At 36.1% G+C, this 18,370-nt stretch overlaps 2 protein-coding genes across 3 annotated transcripts in view; both read right to left on the reverse strand.

Moving 5' to 3' along the window:
* The window catches only part of CDC42SE2 (CDC42 small effector 2), a 53,533-nt gene extending 41,476 nt beyond the window's left edge, over window positions 1–12,057 (reverse strand). For both annotated transcript variants that reach the window (XM_082457953.1, XM_082457952.1), the window contains exon 1: window positions 11,916–12,057. In XM_082457953.1, coding sequence (XP_082314079.1) covers window positions 11,916–11,969 — 54 coding nt within the window. In that variant the 5' untranslated portion in view covers window positions 11,970–12,057. The remainder of the gene's footprint in view (window positions 1–11,915) is intronic.
* A 116-nt stretch (window positions 12,058–12,173) lies between these two features.
* Window positions 12,174–18,370, reverse strand: part of LYRM7 (LYR motif containing 7) — a 174,064-nt gene continuing 167,867 nt past the window's right edge. Inside the window, exon 5 of the mRNA XM_082457950.1 lies at window positions 12,174–12,257. Within this exon, the coding sequence (XP_082314076.1) occupies window positions 12,238–12,257 (20 nt within the window). The 3' untranslated portion in view covers window positions 12,174–12,237. The remainder of the gene's footprint in view (window positions 12,258–18,370) is intronic.

The raw sequence follows: 18,370 nt of genomic DNA on the forward strand, positions 1-18,370 counted from the left end.
CCTTCCAAGAGCAACGCAGTTAAGACTCTGGTTTGCTTCTGGTCAGTATCCCCCTGTGCAGGCAACTGGGTGTGGCTATGTTCTGCAAATTACAAATCTATCATCTGTGTTTTATTACCTTTCATCCATGCTTATGTTTTCTCTGCATTCTTCTCCTTTGTGGGTTTTACCCCTTTTTGTTTTTTAAACTCCTTTAATGTCATGCAAAGTGGGGTTTCAGGAGGGAGGAGACTGTACGTGTGTGCTCAGTCCAACATCCTCTCTATGTTACACACCTGGATCTCTCTTCCTGGTAACTGAAAACCAAACCAAACCAAATCAAAATACTTCTGGTAAGAGACCAATTTTTCAAGCTTTGAAGGTCCAGTTCATTTCAAATAGAATGTGCTTGAAAATAACCAACGGAGATTTAAAACACAACAAAACAAAATAAAATCAACCATTATTTAAAATGAGAGGAAACTGCAATTTGTCAACTAAACATTCATAAGAGCACTTACTGCGTGCCAGGCACTATGCTAAGGGCTTAACATAAATTACCTTATTTAATATACTTTATTATCTACTTTAATATATTTAAGTCTATTAGATAGGTGTCATTATTCCTATTTGCAGAGGTTTAATTGATCTGCTCAAAGTCACATAGTACATAAGCATTGGGATTGCAATTCAAACCCTTATTTGAACAACTCTTAAGCTCACAGAAAACCAGATCTCCTATGAAGAGGGTGGAAAAAAGGGAAAAACTTGTTTGGTTTTTCGTAACTACCCATAACTTTGGGGCTCATAAAAATGAGATCAATTTCCGACAGCTAAGCGCTACTGAAAGCACACTTGTCTTATGTTTCTTAGTAATTTTATCTGCTTTTTTTTTTTAACATCTTTATTGGAGTATAATTGCTTTACAATGGTGTTAGTTTCTGCTTTATAACAAAGTGAATCAGCTATACATACTTTATCTGTTCTTAAGGTCAGTGAGAAATGACATCTAGTAACTTCTTTATTTAATGTATGGGAGATTCTGTTTACTTATCCTATATGCATGACTGACAGCTAATACTATTTCCAGTATCTTAATGATTTTTGAATCCATGCATATGTGCATAACGGAGACATGCAGAAGGATTTGTGCATGTTAAGATTCCAGTGAGGACATCACCCAACTGCTACTCAGGTAGACACTCCAAGAACAAATAAAACAAAACCAAAATCAAAACCACAAAAAACAGAGTGATGGGTGTGTGTGTGTGTGTGTGTGTGTGTGTGTGTGTGTGTGTTAGAATGGCAGGCATTTATATCATTAAGTTAATATGTATGAAAGCATTCAAACTAAGATCTGTAAAAATGGCAGATAATAATTAACATTTACTGGCAAGAATTTTTTTTTTTAATTTGGCTGTGCCTCGCAGCTTGTAGGATCTTAGTTCCCTGAGCGGTGAAGGCGCCGAGTTCTAACCACTAGACCGCCAGGGAATTCCCAAGAACCTTTTAAAATGTTGAAACACTGCTGGTTTCACCATAACTTATCAAAACTAGTGATGTATTTTTGCATAGTCCTATAATTCAATTGCATATCCAATGTGTGTATACATGTCCATTTGGGTAAAATTTATTGAAACACATACTAGAGAAAACTAGTCTTAAAATGCCAAGGCTTTGCCATTAACTTACTAGCCTTAACTTAGTTTACTAGTTCACTTCTTAATAGTTTCCAAGTCTGTGTGTGAGTGATGCATCTGACTAGATGTTTGCTTAGATGCCTTTAAGACTATAATTTTATGATTGTATGAAAATTATTTTCAGTTCACAAATGAAAACAGCTAACAAATGACAAACCAAAACAAAGCAGAACAAATGATGTCTCACCTGCTAAAATAAAGGAGTATAAGCATAAAAAATAGCTCTTCAAGGAACTAAAAGAAAGGTCAATCTACAAAAGTAATTGGAACATGAGCACTAGAAATATCTAAAAAATCAGAAGAATTTTTACTATGTACAGATGTGATAAGAGACCAAGCTTTACTCAGTACTTAAAGGAGACAGAGCTGAGATCTTAGAATCTGTCTTGCATATGCGAGCTAACAAAATTGATCTGTAATATTTTCTACCCATTATAAACATGTTTAAGGCAGAGAAAGATGGAAGAACAGAATGGTTTTTATCATGTGTTTATATCACAGATGAACAGACTCTGAAGTGCTTGTAAAAATGTCCTATATAGTATTGACTTCATAATTATTAAAATACTACTATAGTATTAGGCCCCAGAAATTATCCAAATTCTAACTGCTTTTTAATCACGGATTACATAAAGTTTACATAAACATTTTATTCTTCTACAACCGTGAATAGTTTATTAACTAGACTTTACCTGCCTGGTACTGATTTCCTTTCTTTCTTTTGCCTTCTGATTTTTAAAATAATAAAATGGAGATCCTTAACTTTCCCTCCTATTTGTATATACCAAGGCCATGTGAGAATCAGGACCCAAACCACTAACTCTGGACAAATAAAGGCTTAATCCTCTTTATCCTTGCTGTTTCTATGTTTATAAAACCCAATAATCAGTAAAACAAAACAATGCAAAGGTTCATGCTATTGGTATTTCAGAAGCACGTTAATTTTAGCCATTTTAAGAATTCAATGCCTTATGAAAAGATGCAGACTTTCACATCATTTACACAAATAACAGAACATGTAAATGAAGAAAGTGTTTTCTAAATAAACATAACAATCTCCCAGATGTGTAGGTGAGATGACTTGAAAACAAAAGCTCTTTTAAGAAATGTTTCAGGATTCACGTAAGCTGTCAGTTAATAGGAGCTCACATTGGCTACTTAACATGACCTCATAAATGAGGAACATTTTCTTTAGGAAGATATAGACAGTATTTTCTAATGAGCATATAGAAAAAAAAATTAAGTTAGGACTTATCTGCCATATAAATATATATTTTTAAAAACTATTTGACCACAATGTTTTTTTCTCTTCCTGCTCATCAAAAACAATTTTCCCTGCGTTTCTTTCCCTTTTTTTCCAGTGGTAATTATTTTTATCACAATAAAGATAAGATAACCCTGTTTCTCAACTCCAGAGCTCCATGCTCTGACTTGTTCTGTATTCAATGGTCTCCAATGTGGGAAATGCTCACCTGGGGGGTGTTCAAAATGATCTGCTGGAATGTGAGAGGAAAATACTAGACCTTCTATTTTTACTTTTCATCTTTTCTTAAATTAAGTTCTACTCATATTTTGTGTATAGGATGACATAGATGCCTGGTGGCTTCTGAATGCATTTATCTCTATATTAGTTACTAGAAACAGAGTAAACAGAAAGCACTGAATTAGATTAATGCTTAATCATACTTGAAACTAAATACAAGAATGAAAGCTGCTATAGTATAATGTCTTAACTTCATGGGCTTCAATTTATCTAAATATGTTTTTCTGTACTCTCAAAGAACTCGTCTTATGGTATAATACAAATGGAATGCGCTGATGAACGAAAGTGTGGAGGAGCTGAATTGGAGAACTTTATTTCAAGAAATCTCTGACTTGTGTACAATCCTGAAGCTCACAACCTAGAATTTTAAAAAAATCAGGTTACTTTTCACTCTCATTAAATTAAAATGCAAGATAAAGCAAGGGTAAACATTTCCTCTCAGACTGATAAAAACTGAGTCTGAAAACATCATGCATTTGATGAGGCTATATAACAACGGTTGGTAACTCAAACTGCTGTTAGGAACACAAACTGGTAACACCAAATTTAAAACAATGTTGTCTTGCATGGTAAAAGCTAATGTCCTTAGCCTTTAGAACCAATCATTTCACTCCTAGGTATATACCCTAGAGAACCTCAAGCATGTGTTCACCGGGCAACACATACACAAAGGCACGAAAGAGCATCATTCGTAATAGTCCCATACTGGGAACAACTCAGAATTTCAAAAGGACTATATGGATGTACCTGGTGTAGTCATACAACAAAACGTTCAAGAAAAGTGGAAATGAAGTTCAGTTACCTGCCTCAATACGGATTAATCTTATAAATTTAGCATTGAATTAAAGAAGAAAACACAATTATATCCACTGGAACTCCACTCAAAGTTAAAACAGGTAAATTAACCTGAGCAGGTAATACTGCTCCAGGGCATATACAAATGGCAAAATCATAAAACACAATAAGGAAGTGATCACCATAAAAAAGCAGGGCAGTGGCTCCTCCAGGTGTTGGAGCAGGGATGTAAATGAAAAGAATGCTAGGGGGCTTCTGGGGTGTTGGCATTGCTCCATGTCTTAACTTGGGTAATATTTGCTTCATAATATGTTTCATAACTATTTATTATATAGTACATTTATATATAAAACAAACTTTTAAAGTACTTTTTTGGTATGATAATGGTATTGTGGTTATGTTAAATATGAATCATTATCTCTTAGAGATAAATACTGCCATGTTTATGTATAAAATGAAATAATGCTTGGAATTTGGCTTCAAAATAATACAGAAAAGAGCAAAGTAGATGCACTGAGATGAACAAGATCAGATAAGAACTGATATTGTTGAAGCTGAGTGTATGAGGTTCAGTATACAACTGTCTACTTTTGAATTATTATTTTTGCTGATGTCACTTTTTAAGTAACTATAAATGGCAGCCACCACGTGGCTTGCTAAGAAATAGCTTGTTTTAACTTTGACGTATATATTAAAAAAAACTCCAATCTAAACTGAATAAAGATCAATTTAATAAAAGCATTAAAGAAAACAATTTCTTCTCTGACATTTACAAACTTATAAAAGCATTCTAGTTTCTGAAGATAAATGGCTTTCTACTACCATCTCACCCCCTCCCCCAGCTTGAACTCATACGGAATGCTGTGGACACTAACTTACCAGCATTTCCTGACTGTGCTATCAGCACAAAACAGGGTAGGAACACCAAAATCCTTATGCCAAGAGCCTTTCTAGTTTGTCTTCAAGCTCATGTATACAAATTGAAACTTTCTCCTCAGGTATAAGCAGCTTACTGTCTCTATGAAGAAATCCAGTAGCCACTCCTGAGGCAGGACAGGCAGTTCCAGTGAATAAGATAAGCTTGGTAATTTCTAGGTTTAGCAATACAGTTAAGACATTTGAATCAGTCCTCTACACTGCCTTTCTACAAAGTAGGGATATTTTTCATTTCTCCACTGATAAGGGTAATTTTCTATTTCTATTACATAAATTCATCTGCTAAATGTTTTGAGATGATTGTGGTTACATAATGTGTTTTTCTGTGTAATTAAACAAATCAAGAGCATGCACATTTACGTTCCAGAAAAAGGAAAAATGACAACGTATCTATCATACTCACACCTCATTTAGGGTGTGTGGAAATGTGATTCCTAAAAAAGGAAGTTCTACATGAATCTATGCCATCTGAGGTCCTTATCGCATGGTACTGATGGAAATGCACCACACTTGAGCAAACACTCTTGTTTGACATAAATCCCCTGAAATTATAGAATGCCTTCACCTAGAGTTTCCTCTAGCCACCTTTCATAGAACTGTTGGTTCATACTCTCAGGCTGCAGTAATAGCTTTCATGCTTTTCATGTCTAAGGTCTAAGGTCTTCTAGCAACCCCTGTCCACTGACCCATTCCATCCCCTTCCAATTCTTCACCCATTTCCCTCGAAGAAACCTTAGACTCTCTAAAACATGGAGCACAGTGCCCTTCCTTTGTTTTTTTATATGGCAGTTACCACATCATCACTTAAAGACACACACCCCTACTATTATGGATTAGAACTGCACATCAGAACAACAACAAAGATGAAGAAAAGTCACTGCAGGAAATCAACAGTCTTATTGCAGAACACACTACACACATGATTGCAGACTGCTGAGGAGGACTCATTGGCTGAGAGTGTAGGAAGGAGAAGGTAACTCACTGGCCTACAGGATGCAGTCTGGTCAGGCAGTGCTAACTCTCAGTCTGGGCATACAGTAACATTCAACATTCAAACTACTGGGAAAAGGATATGTTCTTCACTTGAAAGAACAAAACCATTCAATGATTTCCCATTTCACAAAGTGTAAAAATCAGTCTTTCCCCAGCCTGGAAGGCCATACATGACCTGGCCCTTAACTATCTCTGACCTCATTTCCCACCACTGTAGCCCTGGCTCACAGCCACTCTGCCCTCTTTGACATTCCTCGTACACATACAACCCTTGCACTTCCAGAACTCTTCTACTCGCAAGTCCTTCTACATAAGCATGTGCCTTACTTCCTTAAATCTTAGCTTAAATATCACTTCATCAGAGGTGTTTCCTGTACACCCTTCATATCCCCATTTCTCCTCCTCTTTTTTCTACTTTCTTTTTCCTTAGAGCAGTTACCATCACCTGATATCACAGACACCTATTTATTCACTAAATATCTCCTCCACTAGAATGAGAGCCATGAAGCAGAAACAGTGTCTGTTTTGCTCACTGTTATTTCATCAGTACGTGGCCCACTGTGGAAATACCAGTATTAATACATGACAACTGGGCATAGGTGTCTAATTAAAATAACACATTTCAGAGACAAACAGCATTACAAAACATCAGTACCATGTGGGGAAACACTATACGGGAAAAGTATGTAATATGACTAGAAAAGGGGGAGGTTGTAAATCAATATGCATTGTTTCTGAGGACACCTTAGAAGTTTATTACCTTAAGTGTGGTGATGGCAACGAGTGTATACGTATGTCCAAACTCGCCAGATTGTATACGTATGTCCAAACTCACCAGTTTGTATACATTAATTATGTGCAATTTTTTGGTATACCAATTGTAACTCAATAAAGCTGGGGGGGGGGGGGGAAGTCCACCAGCACGCCAATGCACAACAGTAAGTAGGTAAAGAATTCACTACAGTCCTATAAACAGCTGACAAATCTTTTCATTTTTTAAAAAATTAAGTTGCAAGACAGCTACAATCCAATTTAAAAATTCCAACCTTAGCACTACCTAGCAACAACAACCGCAGCATTTACACTACAGTCAATTTAAAAGGTTTAGATTACTATGGCTCCAAAAATTGGGACTCTATTTTACTCTGTATTATACTGTGCTAAAACGAAAGAGTAGGAAGAAAAAATATGATTCTTATGCTACTACTCAGAAAAATGCATTCTAAGTTCTTCCCAATATTGGGTTGTTCCTTTTCCACACACGGAATGTGCAAGAGCAGGGGGTGGTAAAGAAAGAGTGGGAGAGTTGGCTCACAGCACTCAATTTTGGTACATACTTTTAGAAAACTTTAGAGATGACCAAGCAGCTTTCAAATAAGACACTCTTGATACTGTCTAATAGAGCTGCAAGGATATGTTTTTGTAGACTGTGAACACACATACAATTATTAGTGCATCCTTTAAATGTTTTTTCCTCACGCCGACAAGCAAGCTGTTCTTCTACGATAGTAACCACACGGCCCTGTTAAGTTTTGTGTCATTTTTCTCAGCAGGTCAAAATACTATTCTTGTGGAATATTTCATACAGTTATGTATTATTAAACAATAACACCATACAGACATGTTATATGTGCACAAAAATCTCAAACTGCAAATCCTTTGTGTATCAGAAAATGTAGTTCTAACGTCTCATAATTCTAAAGCCTTATGCTCCCACTCTTTAAATTCCTAACCTCTGCCATTCTAGTTTGAGTATACCTGTATCACATACTGGAACAGGATACATTTTTATTACAAACATTATGGATGCTGGCAATAAACAAATCCACCTTAAAAAATATGGAAATATGACTTCTGGTTTCCTGTCTGACACGTAAGGAGCTTAGAAGATGTCATGCCCATCCACACAATCAGAAAGTTGAACAAACTGAAAACCAGCAACTGTTCTTAGATCCTTTAGAGAACTGAGATCACAGAGCAAACTGTTGCCTCCAGAATTGCAGACACAGGCAAATACAGAAAATCACAATGTACTAGAGCAGAAACCTCCAGTCAGTACAGGACCAATGTAGGAAAACAAACTGTAATTGGCGAACTGCTGGAGGATGAGTGTAGACAGCTGGAGAGTTAAAAAACTCCAGGGGTGCCCAGTCTTAGGAGGGTGTGAACTAGATTTAGTGAGTTAATTCCACAGGACGGAACATAGCAAAAGTGATGGGATGTCACAAAGATTCTGACTTCCATCTTGCTTGCCCTCTTGCTCATACTAATGAAAGCCAGTCGCCACATTGTGAGCTGTGCTATGGAGAGACCTGTGGAGCAAGAAACAGGGAGGCCTCCAGCCAACAGCCAGCAAGGAACTGAGGCACTTTTTCCAACTGAGACTCTTGTTAGGATTCAGAGAGGAACTGAACCCTTCCAACAACCACTTTAGTGAGATAGAAAGCTGGTCCTCTCCGTATTGAACCCCGAGATAATTACAGCCCCAGCTGACATCTTAACTGTAGCCTTAGAAAGATCCTAAGTCAGAGGACTTGGCTACACAGTGCCTGGATTCCTGACCACAGAATCTGTGAGATAATACAAATCTGTTTTAAGCCACTATGACTTAGATGAACTTGCATCATCTTAGGTAACTAATACTTCATCCAATCCAATCTCTGTATTCTCAGTGAGCTAATGGAAATCAGGAGAGGTTTGATACCTTGCCTGAACTCTGAGACTCAGAACAGACCAGAAGCTAGGCCCCGGTTGGGGTTCTCTCAGTGATTTACAATGCCTTTCTGCAATTTGGTGGTGTGGAAATTTGCCTGGCCTGTTCTTCTTAACAAAGCCTACCCTCAAAAGAAACTATTTTACCAGAGCCTAACTGACTAGGGTTTTACCAGAAACTAACCAACTTTGGGGAAGGGAAATATCCAACTCCAGCCTCCTCTAGCCTTTCTGTCTCAACTGAGGAGTAAAAAACAAAACTGAGAAGCACTTATATAGGTCACAGCCCAGGGGCACAGGCTCACTGAAAGACTGAAACCTAACCACAGCAGTATATAATGCTTCCCCACGCCCAACATCTTACCAATACATCAACAGGGCTCCTGTTCAACAGGGAAATATAACTGAAAGAACTGGACATCTCAGACCTTACTTAAGGAGAAGTCTCTAGGGAAACCAAAGACAACAGGGCACAAAAACAAGGACACCAAAGGAAATTTTATCCTGTGACACCTACAACTACAGCAAACAGTAAATAAAGCCTAACCCCCACTCAGATAAACATAAAAATTCACACTACAGGCCTATTTCCCTCAGTTCCTTTTACCCAGAGTATTATCACATATGACTTTCAACAAAAATTACAAGGCATACTAAAAACAATATGGTGACAGGATTCAAGTATTCTATAATCTTTAAAAACTGTTGAAAATGTAATCACTGATAATATATATCATAGATGATAAATTATACACAATAACTTAAATGCACAGGTAAACGTGTTCACTGAAATAAACATTCATTTTATGCTTAAGTAAATCTGAACCTTTCCCTTTAAAGTCGGGAGAAGCAAGAATGCTTAGCCATCACTGACACTAGTCAGCATTATACTGGAGATCTGAGTCAGTGCAGTAAGATATTAATAGGGAAAAAAGTGTATGCATCAGAATTAAGACTGAAAAAAAATATCACTATATGGAGAAATTTAGGAAATATAAAATGTTCAGTATGGTATCTGGATAAAAAATTAGTGTATAAAAATTATGAGTTGCCTATACACTAGTTAAAAAAAAATTCCAACTAGGAAATTTAACAGCAAAACAATATCATTCAGAATAGCAACAAAAATCCATAAAAAATCTAGAAAAAACCTAGCAAAAAATGTGCAGAACCTACATGACGAAAATTTTAAGCTTACTAAAAGAACATGAAAAGGTCTGTATAAATGAAGATGTATGCCATGTTTCTCAATGGCATTACTCAGAATTTTATAGATGTCAATTCTCATCCAATTACATTCTAGATTCAATGCAATCCTACAGTAAACACCTACAGGATTTAAAAGATGCATTATGAAATATCTCAAAGAAAAAATATTAAAAAAAACATAATAAGGACCCATGTTACAACAATCCAGCTTAAAAATAAGACGTTACCAATACAGTTTAAAAAGAAGAACTATGTACTAAGTAACTGCAGCAATTAAAACAGTACAGTAACTGCACAGGTGTAAACATATGCAACCAAAAGAACAGGACAGATTTCAGGAACAGTCTCTTTAAATACACGAAAATGTAGTATATAATAAAGGTGACATTTCATATCACTAATAAAAAGACTGGCTATTTAATAAACTGTTTTTAAATAGCTGATTAACATGAAAGAAAAGTTAGACTCCTACCTCATGCCTCACAGTTCAAAGAGCTAAATGTAAAAAACAATATTATAAAAGTAGTAAAAGGGAAGATGGTGGAGCAGATATCAGCAGGAATCTGTATCCCCACCACAACAATTGTACTGGCAGAATCTGTCTGCTGTTATCTATTCTGAAACTAGAGTCTGTTCAAGGATTGCAACTTCCAGGGGAAAACGTGGAAGGTAAACTGCAGTTAATTTCAGTCAGTGTTAGCTCTTAGCACAGTAGTAACTACCTGCCCAGCCCCGTAGCTGTGTTCTTCGCATATACTATACACAGCTTGTGGGAGCCACGATGGGCAAAAAGAACCATGTCCTCCAAATACCTCTGCTTCTGATCACAGAGGAGCAACAGACAAGGAGGTGGGCAGCGACTGTTGCAAGCTCCTCCCTCTCTGGCTGAAGTGACTTCCAGAGGATTTAAAAAGCCACGCCCTTGCTTTTCCTCCCCGCCCCAATTTTTCATTTTTTCCCCTTTCCAGAGCCAGACATTAAAGACTAGGACATTCAAAAACAATTGCATACACAACAAGGGCAATTACAAAGTGACCATGTATGACCAGGGAAAGGCTCAGAAAAGATCTGAAGAGACCTTAGGATTACACCTCATTCTTCCTTTTATGTTGTTACAAATGTAAGCAAAACAGAATAAAATAGAAATTCATTTATTCTGCCAGTCAGACAGCAAACCAGCTAGCATGTATAGCTACATTCTCCAAGGTATTAGATTTGATCCTGAAGATACAAACTAAATATGCTCAGGGCACCTAAAGAATTCAAAACATGGTGGGAAAGACTATAGTACAGTTAAGTTACTATGCAAGAAGTTCCATCCTACCACAGAAAAATGAACTAAAAGAGCTGGTGGTAATACACATGAGGTATCATCTAAGTCAGGGGAAAGCTGGCGAAGATTTCATAGAGTTGACATTTGATCTAGGCATCTTAAAGGATGAAGAGAAAATTGGACGTGGAGGGCAGAATTTTCACAGAGGTAACAAAATGTGCACAGGTTAGAAGGGATAAAAGTGGGACAGGTACCAAGAAGAAGTCAGCCAAGACTACTTACTATCCATATGACTTTGGGCAAAAAACTGAACCTATTTCAACTGAAAAATAAGGATAATGGTTATCTTCCTCAGAGAGCTGCTGTGAGGAAAATGAGATGGTAAATCGAGACGGATGTGAGGCAACCTAGCTATGACATCTTCCACCACTGATTTCCAAAGCTGACTTGGCTGTTCTACCTCAGATTGTCTCCCTCTCCTCTCATGGCTCCTCCAGAAGCTGGTCTACTTGGTAGAAGAGCATAACCTTCTCAATCATACACAGTGGTCTAGCACAGTTCCTCACACATGGCATTTACTCAAAACACATTTACTTTTTTTTTTTTTTTTTTTTCCTTTCTTTAACCAGATGTTCAGAATTCCACTGACAGGCCTTAGAACTGCCCTGCAATCACTGCTGGGGTCCTGATTCTCAACTTGAGAATCAAGTTGAGAACCAGCATTATGTTTCATAAGCACCCCACCCACTCTGTACATGTATTACTTCATACTTACAGGTTGAGGCTGTTCTGCAATACAGCAGTTGAAACACAACCAGAATTCACTCATGCTTACAGTCCAAGTTATAAATGAGCACCAATGAAGTTTCCAAATCTCAACTCAGGAAGCTTCACAAAGCAGGCTTCTCAATATGATAAATGTCCAAAGATGCCAAAATAATAACTTTATTACTTCTGTGTTTTTGTTCCTGGAAGTCAAGTATCTTATATAGTCAATCTAACAAAGAAAAGGTCAGATTGCTTCCTTTCTTTGCTTCTGATTCTACAGAGACTCGTTTCTGAACCACCAGGGAAGGTATAAAAATTGTTGTCTTGACTCAGGGCCTTAACAGGTAGTCTAGAAAAAAAGAAGAAAAGAAAAGAAGTTACTTTACTTATCTTACCCTTAGAAGCTTTTATTTCTTAAGTCTGTGATAAAATTAAGACTATTTCCCCAAAAAGTAAACACTGAAAAAAAAAATCAAGATTTTAATAAACTGATATTCATTCAATAAAAAAATATTTGAGTACTTTCTCAGTGTCAGGTATTAGGAATACAGCAGTTGAAAAGAGACAGTAATCCTTGCCTTCATAGAGTATTCTATTTTATGACTGTAAAAGCTTTCCCCAAAGCCATGACTCTAAACCTTGTAAGACATAAATGACAGTTATTTTCATATTTGTATAGAAGATCTTCAATGAAGATTAATGCATATATGTTCAATGTCACAAATATGGGTAATAAGGCATGAATTTAGGACCCTGATTCTACACAGTCCAGAGGACATGTCCTCCAACATACTAGAGAACAATGACATGTTAAGATCTAAACATATGTTCAAAGAGGAAGATAAGAAGGAAGAAAATGTACATTCTTGCCACAGTAAAATTCAGAACCTGGAATGCTTATTTTCAAGGAGATGTGAACATTCCTTATGTCACCCAAACTCCTAAACAAAGAAGTAGCAGTCTTGCAATTGGCTCTGTCCAATGAATTGGGTAAATACTATGAAGGTTTATAAGCTCAAAAGAATTGTATGTTTCATTTACTTCCTTAGCGAGAATGTAAGAGCAAAGGGTTAAATTCACAACATCATGAATGTTATTTCAGGGCTATTTACTTAACAAGCTTAATTCCTCCCTGAATCAAAGACCATGGCCATTAAAATATCATTGTGAAATCTCTTTTAACCAATTTTATGAAAACAAATATGCCTTTGTTTGAAACTGAAAATTCCTTATGCTCATCACTGCTGATGCAGCACATACAAACGTGAATTACTCTGCTTCAGATCTACTGGATTTGAAATCTGAGGTTTTAAAATCTATTATTTGATTTACTCCATCATCATATTTTCTCATCTACATATAGAGCTAGCAATTTCCTTTTTATTTGTAATTTACCTTTGCCAGAAACCACATTCAAATACTAATTTTACATGGTAAGGTGTTCTATTTTCTTCTATTTTTAACTGAGTATACATTCCTTCTGTTTAACACTTAAAAGTAATAGATGACTTCCGTATTTACAATCAACATTTTCGCAAATTCAAATTTCCTTCCTATTTAGAGTAAAGCTGTTCCTTATTTTGCAAATTTCAAAATATACATTTTCCCATTCCCATGTACTACTTTGAAAATGACATTCACAATATTTCCTCCTTCTTAATATTTAGTTGAAGAATGACTGTTTAAAGTACAATAATTTGTACTTCTATTTTCGGAGATAAGACAGAAAGGATACTTAAGAATATCGACCTAGATAATAGATATGATGAAATACATTTTTAAACCAAGGGGATGCTTGCAACTCCACAGGTTTTTATTTGTTAAGTAAACATATAAATCTAAAAATGTTTCAAACATGCCTCGGAATATCATACCAATACACTTTTTCCATCTTCTTGCTTTTCTAAACAAAATTCCTTTTTAGAATTTTTTTCAAATGTATATATACTTATAACACATTTATACATAAACATCTTATAGAGAAGTATTGAATCTGTCACAAAAAATTTCAATACTACCACTAATAATAAATATATTAACAGGTACTTTCACTTCCTGAGCTCAAAGTTGCTTAAATCAGGTCCATTTTGAAAACCTTACTTTAAAAAAAAAAATCTTAAGATAACAAAAGAAGTGTCACTTTGCAACAACATCAACAACTAAACTTGGCTTTAAACACAGCTCAGCACATTCCACACATAAATGAGGGGTCAAACTGGGCTACAGCACCAGAGAGTATTTCACAAACTCATAGTTTCATTAGACATAAGATTTTAGAAAAGCTTAAGTGAACTGTCAGGCCACTTAGTGACTGGTAGAGATTCCTTGCATTAAAAGTTCAGTCTCTTGACTTTTAAAGAGATTGGCATGAGTAAAAAAGTGTAGTAGTATTCTCCGGTCAAAAATATAACCTCCTCAGTCCCCTCCCCTCCTCCTCACTTTCCACACCTACAAATGCTGCAGATATAAGCTTTATACTTGTGGGAACAGTTTCGCTTCTGACAATATGAAGAATTTATGTACCAACATCGTACCCACAAATTAATAAAATTGTTTAGGTCAACTTCCAAAGAAACAACAATAAAGCCATGATTTGAAAAACAAGGCAATGAGGCATACCTTTTAAGACAAATAATTTCTTCCCTTTTTTTTTTAACGTGGAATACTTTAACTCAGTTGAGGTATTGAGCATGCTCAGTTTGTGTGAAACAGAATCAGATGTTTAGAATTTAGACTTTGATATAAGAGATGTCTGGCAGTTGTTAGTACTACACTAATTTTTAGCAATGTTAACTTGGGCAAGTGACAAGCTCTATCATTAGTTATAAAAAATGGAATGCTTCACTGCCAATGTCACAGGTCTGAAATGAGGGCTAAATTAGGATGTACATAAGGGCACTGCATATATCATAAAGAGCTATACTGATACAAGATGTTCTTTTATTTGTTATCAAAATTAAAATAGCTAATAGCAGAATGAAGTAGCAAAAATAATTAATTTGTAATAGCTGTAAATTTTTAGGAAACAGCCTAAAAGTCTATTCAAAAAAAAAAATAAAAATAAAAATTTTTTTAAATGAACTGAGAGACAACCTACGGAATGGGAGAAAATATTTGCAAACAATGCAACCCATAAGGGCTTAATTGCCAAAATATACAAACAGCTCATACAACTCAACAACGAAAAAAACCAAACAACCCAATTGAAAAATGGGCAGAAGACCTAAAGAGACATTTCTCCAAAGAAGAAATACAGGTGGTCAATAAGCACATGAAAAGATGCTCAACATTACTCATTATTAGAGAAATGCAAATCAAAACTACAATGAGGTACCACCTCACACGGGTCAGAATGGTCTACAAAGAACTAAGAAGTCTACAAAGAACAAACGCTGGAGAGGGTGTGGAGAAAAGGGAACCCTCCTACACTGTGGGTGGGAATGTAAATTGTTACAGCCACTATGGAAAACAGTATGGAGGGTCCTCAGAAAACTAAAAATACAATTACCATATGATCCAGCAATCCCACTCCTGGGCATATACCCAGACAAAACTATAATTCAAAGATACATGCACCCCTATGTTCATAGCAGCACTATTTACAATAGCCAACACTTGGAAACAACCTAAATGTCCATCAACAAATGAATGGATAAAGAAGATGTGGTATATATATACAATGGAATACTACTCAGCCATAAAAAAGAACAAAATAATGCCATCTGCAACAACATGGATGCAACTAAAGATTATCATACTAAGTGAAGTAAGTCAGAAAGAGCAAGACAAATACCATATGATATCAATTATATGTGGAATCTAACATATGACACAAATGAACTTACCTATGAAACAGAATCATGGACATAGAGAATAGACTGTGGTTGCCAAGGGGGTGGGGGGCGGGAGAGGGATGAACTGGTAGTTTGGGGTTAGTAGATGCAAACTATTACATATAGAATGGATAAACAACAAGGTCCTACTGTATACCACAGAGAACTATATTCAATATCCTATGATAAACCATAATGGAAAAGAATATGAAAAGGAATGTATATGTCTGTAACTGAGTCACTTTGCTATACAGCAGAAATTAACACAACATTATAAATCAACCATACTTCAATTAAAAAAATTTTTTTAAAAAAGAATAAACAAATAGGGACTTCCCTGGTGGTGCAGTGGTTAAGACTCCACACTCCCAATGCAGGGAACTAGATCCCACATGCATGTTGCAACTAAGAGTTCGCACGCCACAACTAAGGAGCACACATGCCGCAATTAGGACCCGGCACAACCGAATAAATAAACAAATATATATTTAAAAAAAGAATAAACAGATAGCATTTTAAACTGAAAAAAAATGAATGGTGCTCCATTCATACAAAAGAACACTATACAAAATGAAAATGAATGGTAGTTTCATCCAACACACTGGACAATTCTCAGTGCCAGGTTATTGAGGGAAAGAAGGCACAAAACAATATACATGGAATGATTTCCTTTATACGAATTTCAAAAACAAGTTCAACTAAACTACTTTGTTTAGAGATGCATAGAGAAGTATAAAAGTAAAGCAAGAAAATTATAACAGAAGTCAGGAAAGTGGTTAGGGCTGAGGGCAGGAATTAAGAATTAGGAAGAGATGCATAAGAGCTCCTGGAACGCTGACAATATTCTACCTCTTGACTTAAGCGGTAGTTACACAGGTACTTGCTTTATAATTTTGTATTAAATAGTACATTTACGGTCTATGCGATTTTTTATATATCTTTAAATAATAACAATTTAAATAATATATAAGTAAAAGAAGCAAATACTAACGATTTCAAGTTGTTTGTAATAGAGTGATGGAAATGCAAAATACAATGTCAAGTAAAAATGAACACCCTTTGCTAGAGACTGAAGGACCTGGTAAAATTTGGGAGGTTTGAGTGGGGAAAGGGGTGATGAGGTCTGAAGTTCTACCAGATGCCAAAGAGATTTCCACCAGAAATGCAAAAATTACTAATCAATGACCAAGTCTGAGTTCTCAGTAAAGCTTATATCATAGCTGCACCAGCACTAAATCTGTCTCAATCTAGTTAAAATCATTCTTTGATATTGACTTGAGGTACAAGATCCTATTGGGAAAGAAAAAACAAAAATACAAAAACCAACCCATTCTGAAAAGAGCTTTCAAACTACATACTTATCACAGACCTACTTTTCTGTGGCTAATCAAAGTTCAGTCAAGCCACTGTTCCCTGAACTCAGTTATAAAAGGCACAGACAGGGGCGCATGTAACTACTGAAATAAGAGGGTTAGTTTTTTGTTTTTTGTTTTTAGTAATTTTATTATTTAAACCCTGCTGAGTTGCAGTAAGGAGTTGAAGCAGATTATAACATGGATTTTTATTTATTTATGGCTGTGTTGGGTCTTCATTTCTGTGAGAGGGCTTTCTCTAGTTGCGGCAAGCGGGGGCCACTCTTCATCACGGTGTGCGGGCCTCTCACTATCGCGGCCTCTCTTGTTGCGGAGCACAGGCTCCAAATGCGCAGGCTCAGTAATTGTGGCTCACGGGCCCAGCTGCTCCGCGGCATGTGGGATCTTCCCAGACCAGGGCTCGAACCCATGTCCCCTGCATTGGCAGGCCGATTCTCAATTCTTAGAATGACTGCTTATAGGTTAGTCTTCCCCACAGTTTCGTGTTAATGTAATCACAGGGTACTTTTTTTTTAATATCTGGCTTTTTAAATTCAGCATGTTTTTGAGATTTACCATGATGCCTCTATTAGCTAATTCACATAGATTTCCATTGTGTATACACAGCACAATTTAACTTCATATTTAGTATTTCCAGTTTTTGGCTGTTAAAAATAATGCTGCTATAAATTAGTGTATACAAATATCCATGTAAACAGAAATTTTCATTTCTCCTGAGTAAATATCTAGAAAGAGAATTGCTGAGTCATATTTTAAGTATAATTTTAACTTTATAAGAAACTGTTTACCAGTTTTCCAAATCAGTTGTACCATTTTGCATTTGTACCAGCAATGTATGAGAGTTCCAGTTGTTCCACATCCTACCAACACTTTGTATCGTCAATCTTGTTACTTTTAGTCATTCTAGTGGGTATGAAGTACTACCTTGCTGTGGTTTTAATTTACACTTTCCTGATAACTAATGGTATTTAGTCTTTTCATGTTCTTGCTAGCCATTCATATTATCTTCTTTGGTTAGGTATATTCACATCTTTTGCCCATTTTTTAATTTAGTTGCCTTATTCAGTTGTGTTCTTTACATATTCTAGATCAAGCCCTTTGTCTGGTAAGTGTATTGTGAAGATTTTTTCCTGGTCTTTGTCTTTCCGTTTTTAAAAAAATAGCACCTTTCGGGACTTCCCTGGTGGTCCATTGGTAGAGAATCCGCCTTTCAATGCAGGGGACGTGGGTTCGATCCCTGGTCAGGGAACTAAGAC

The sequence above is a fragment of the Balaenoptera physalus genome (genome assembly GCF_965194825.1).
Source record: "Balaenoptera physalus genome assembly, chromosome: 3".
In the NCBI taxonomy this organism is placed as follows: Eukaryota; Metazoa; Chordata; class Mammalia; order Artiodactyla; family Balaenopteridae; genus Balaenoptera; species Balaenoptera physalus.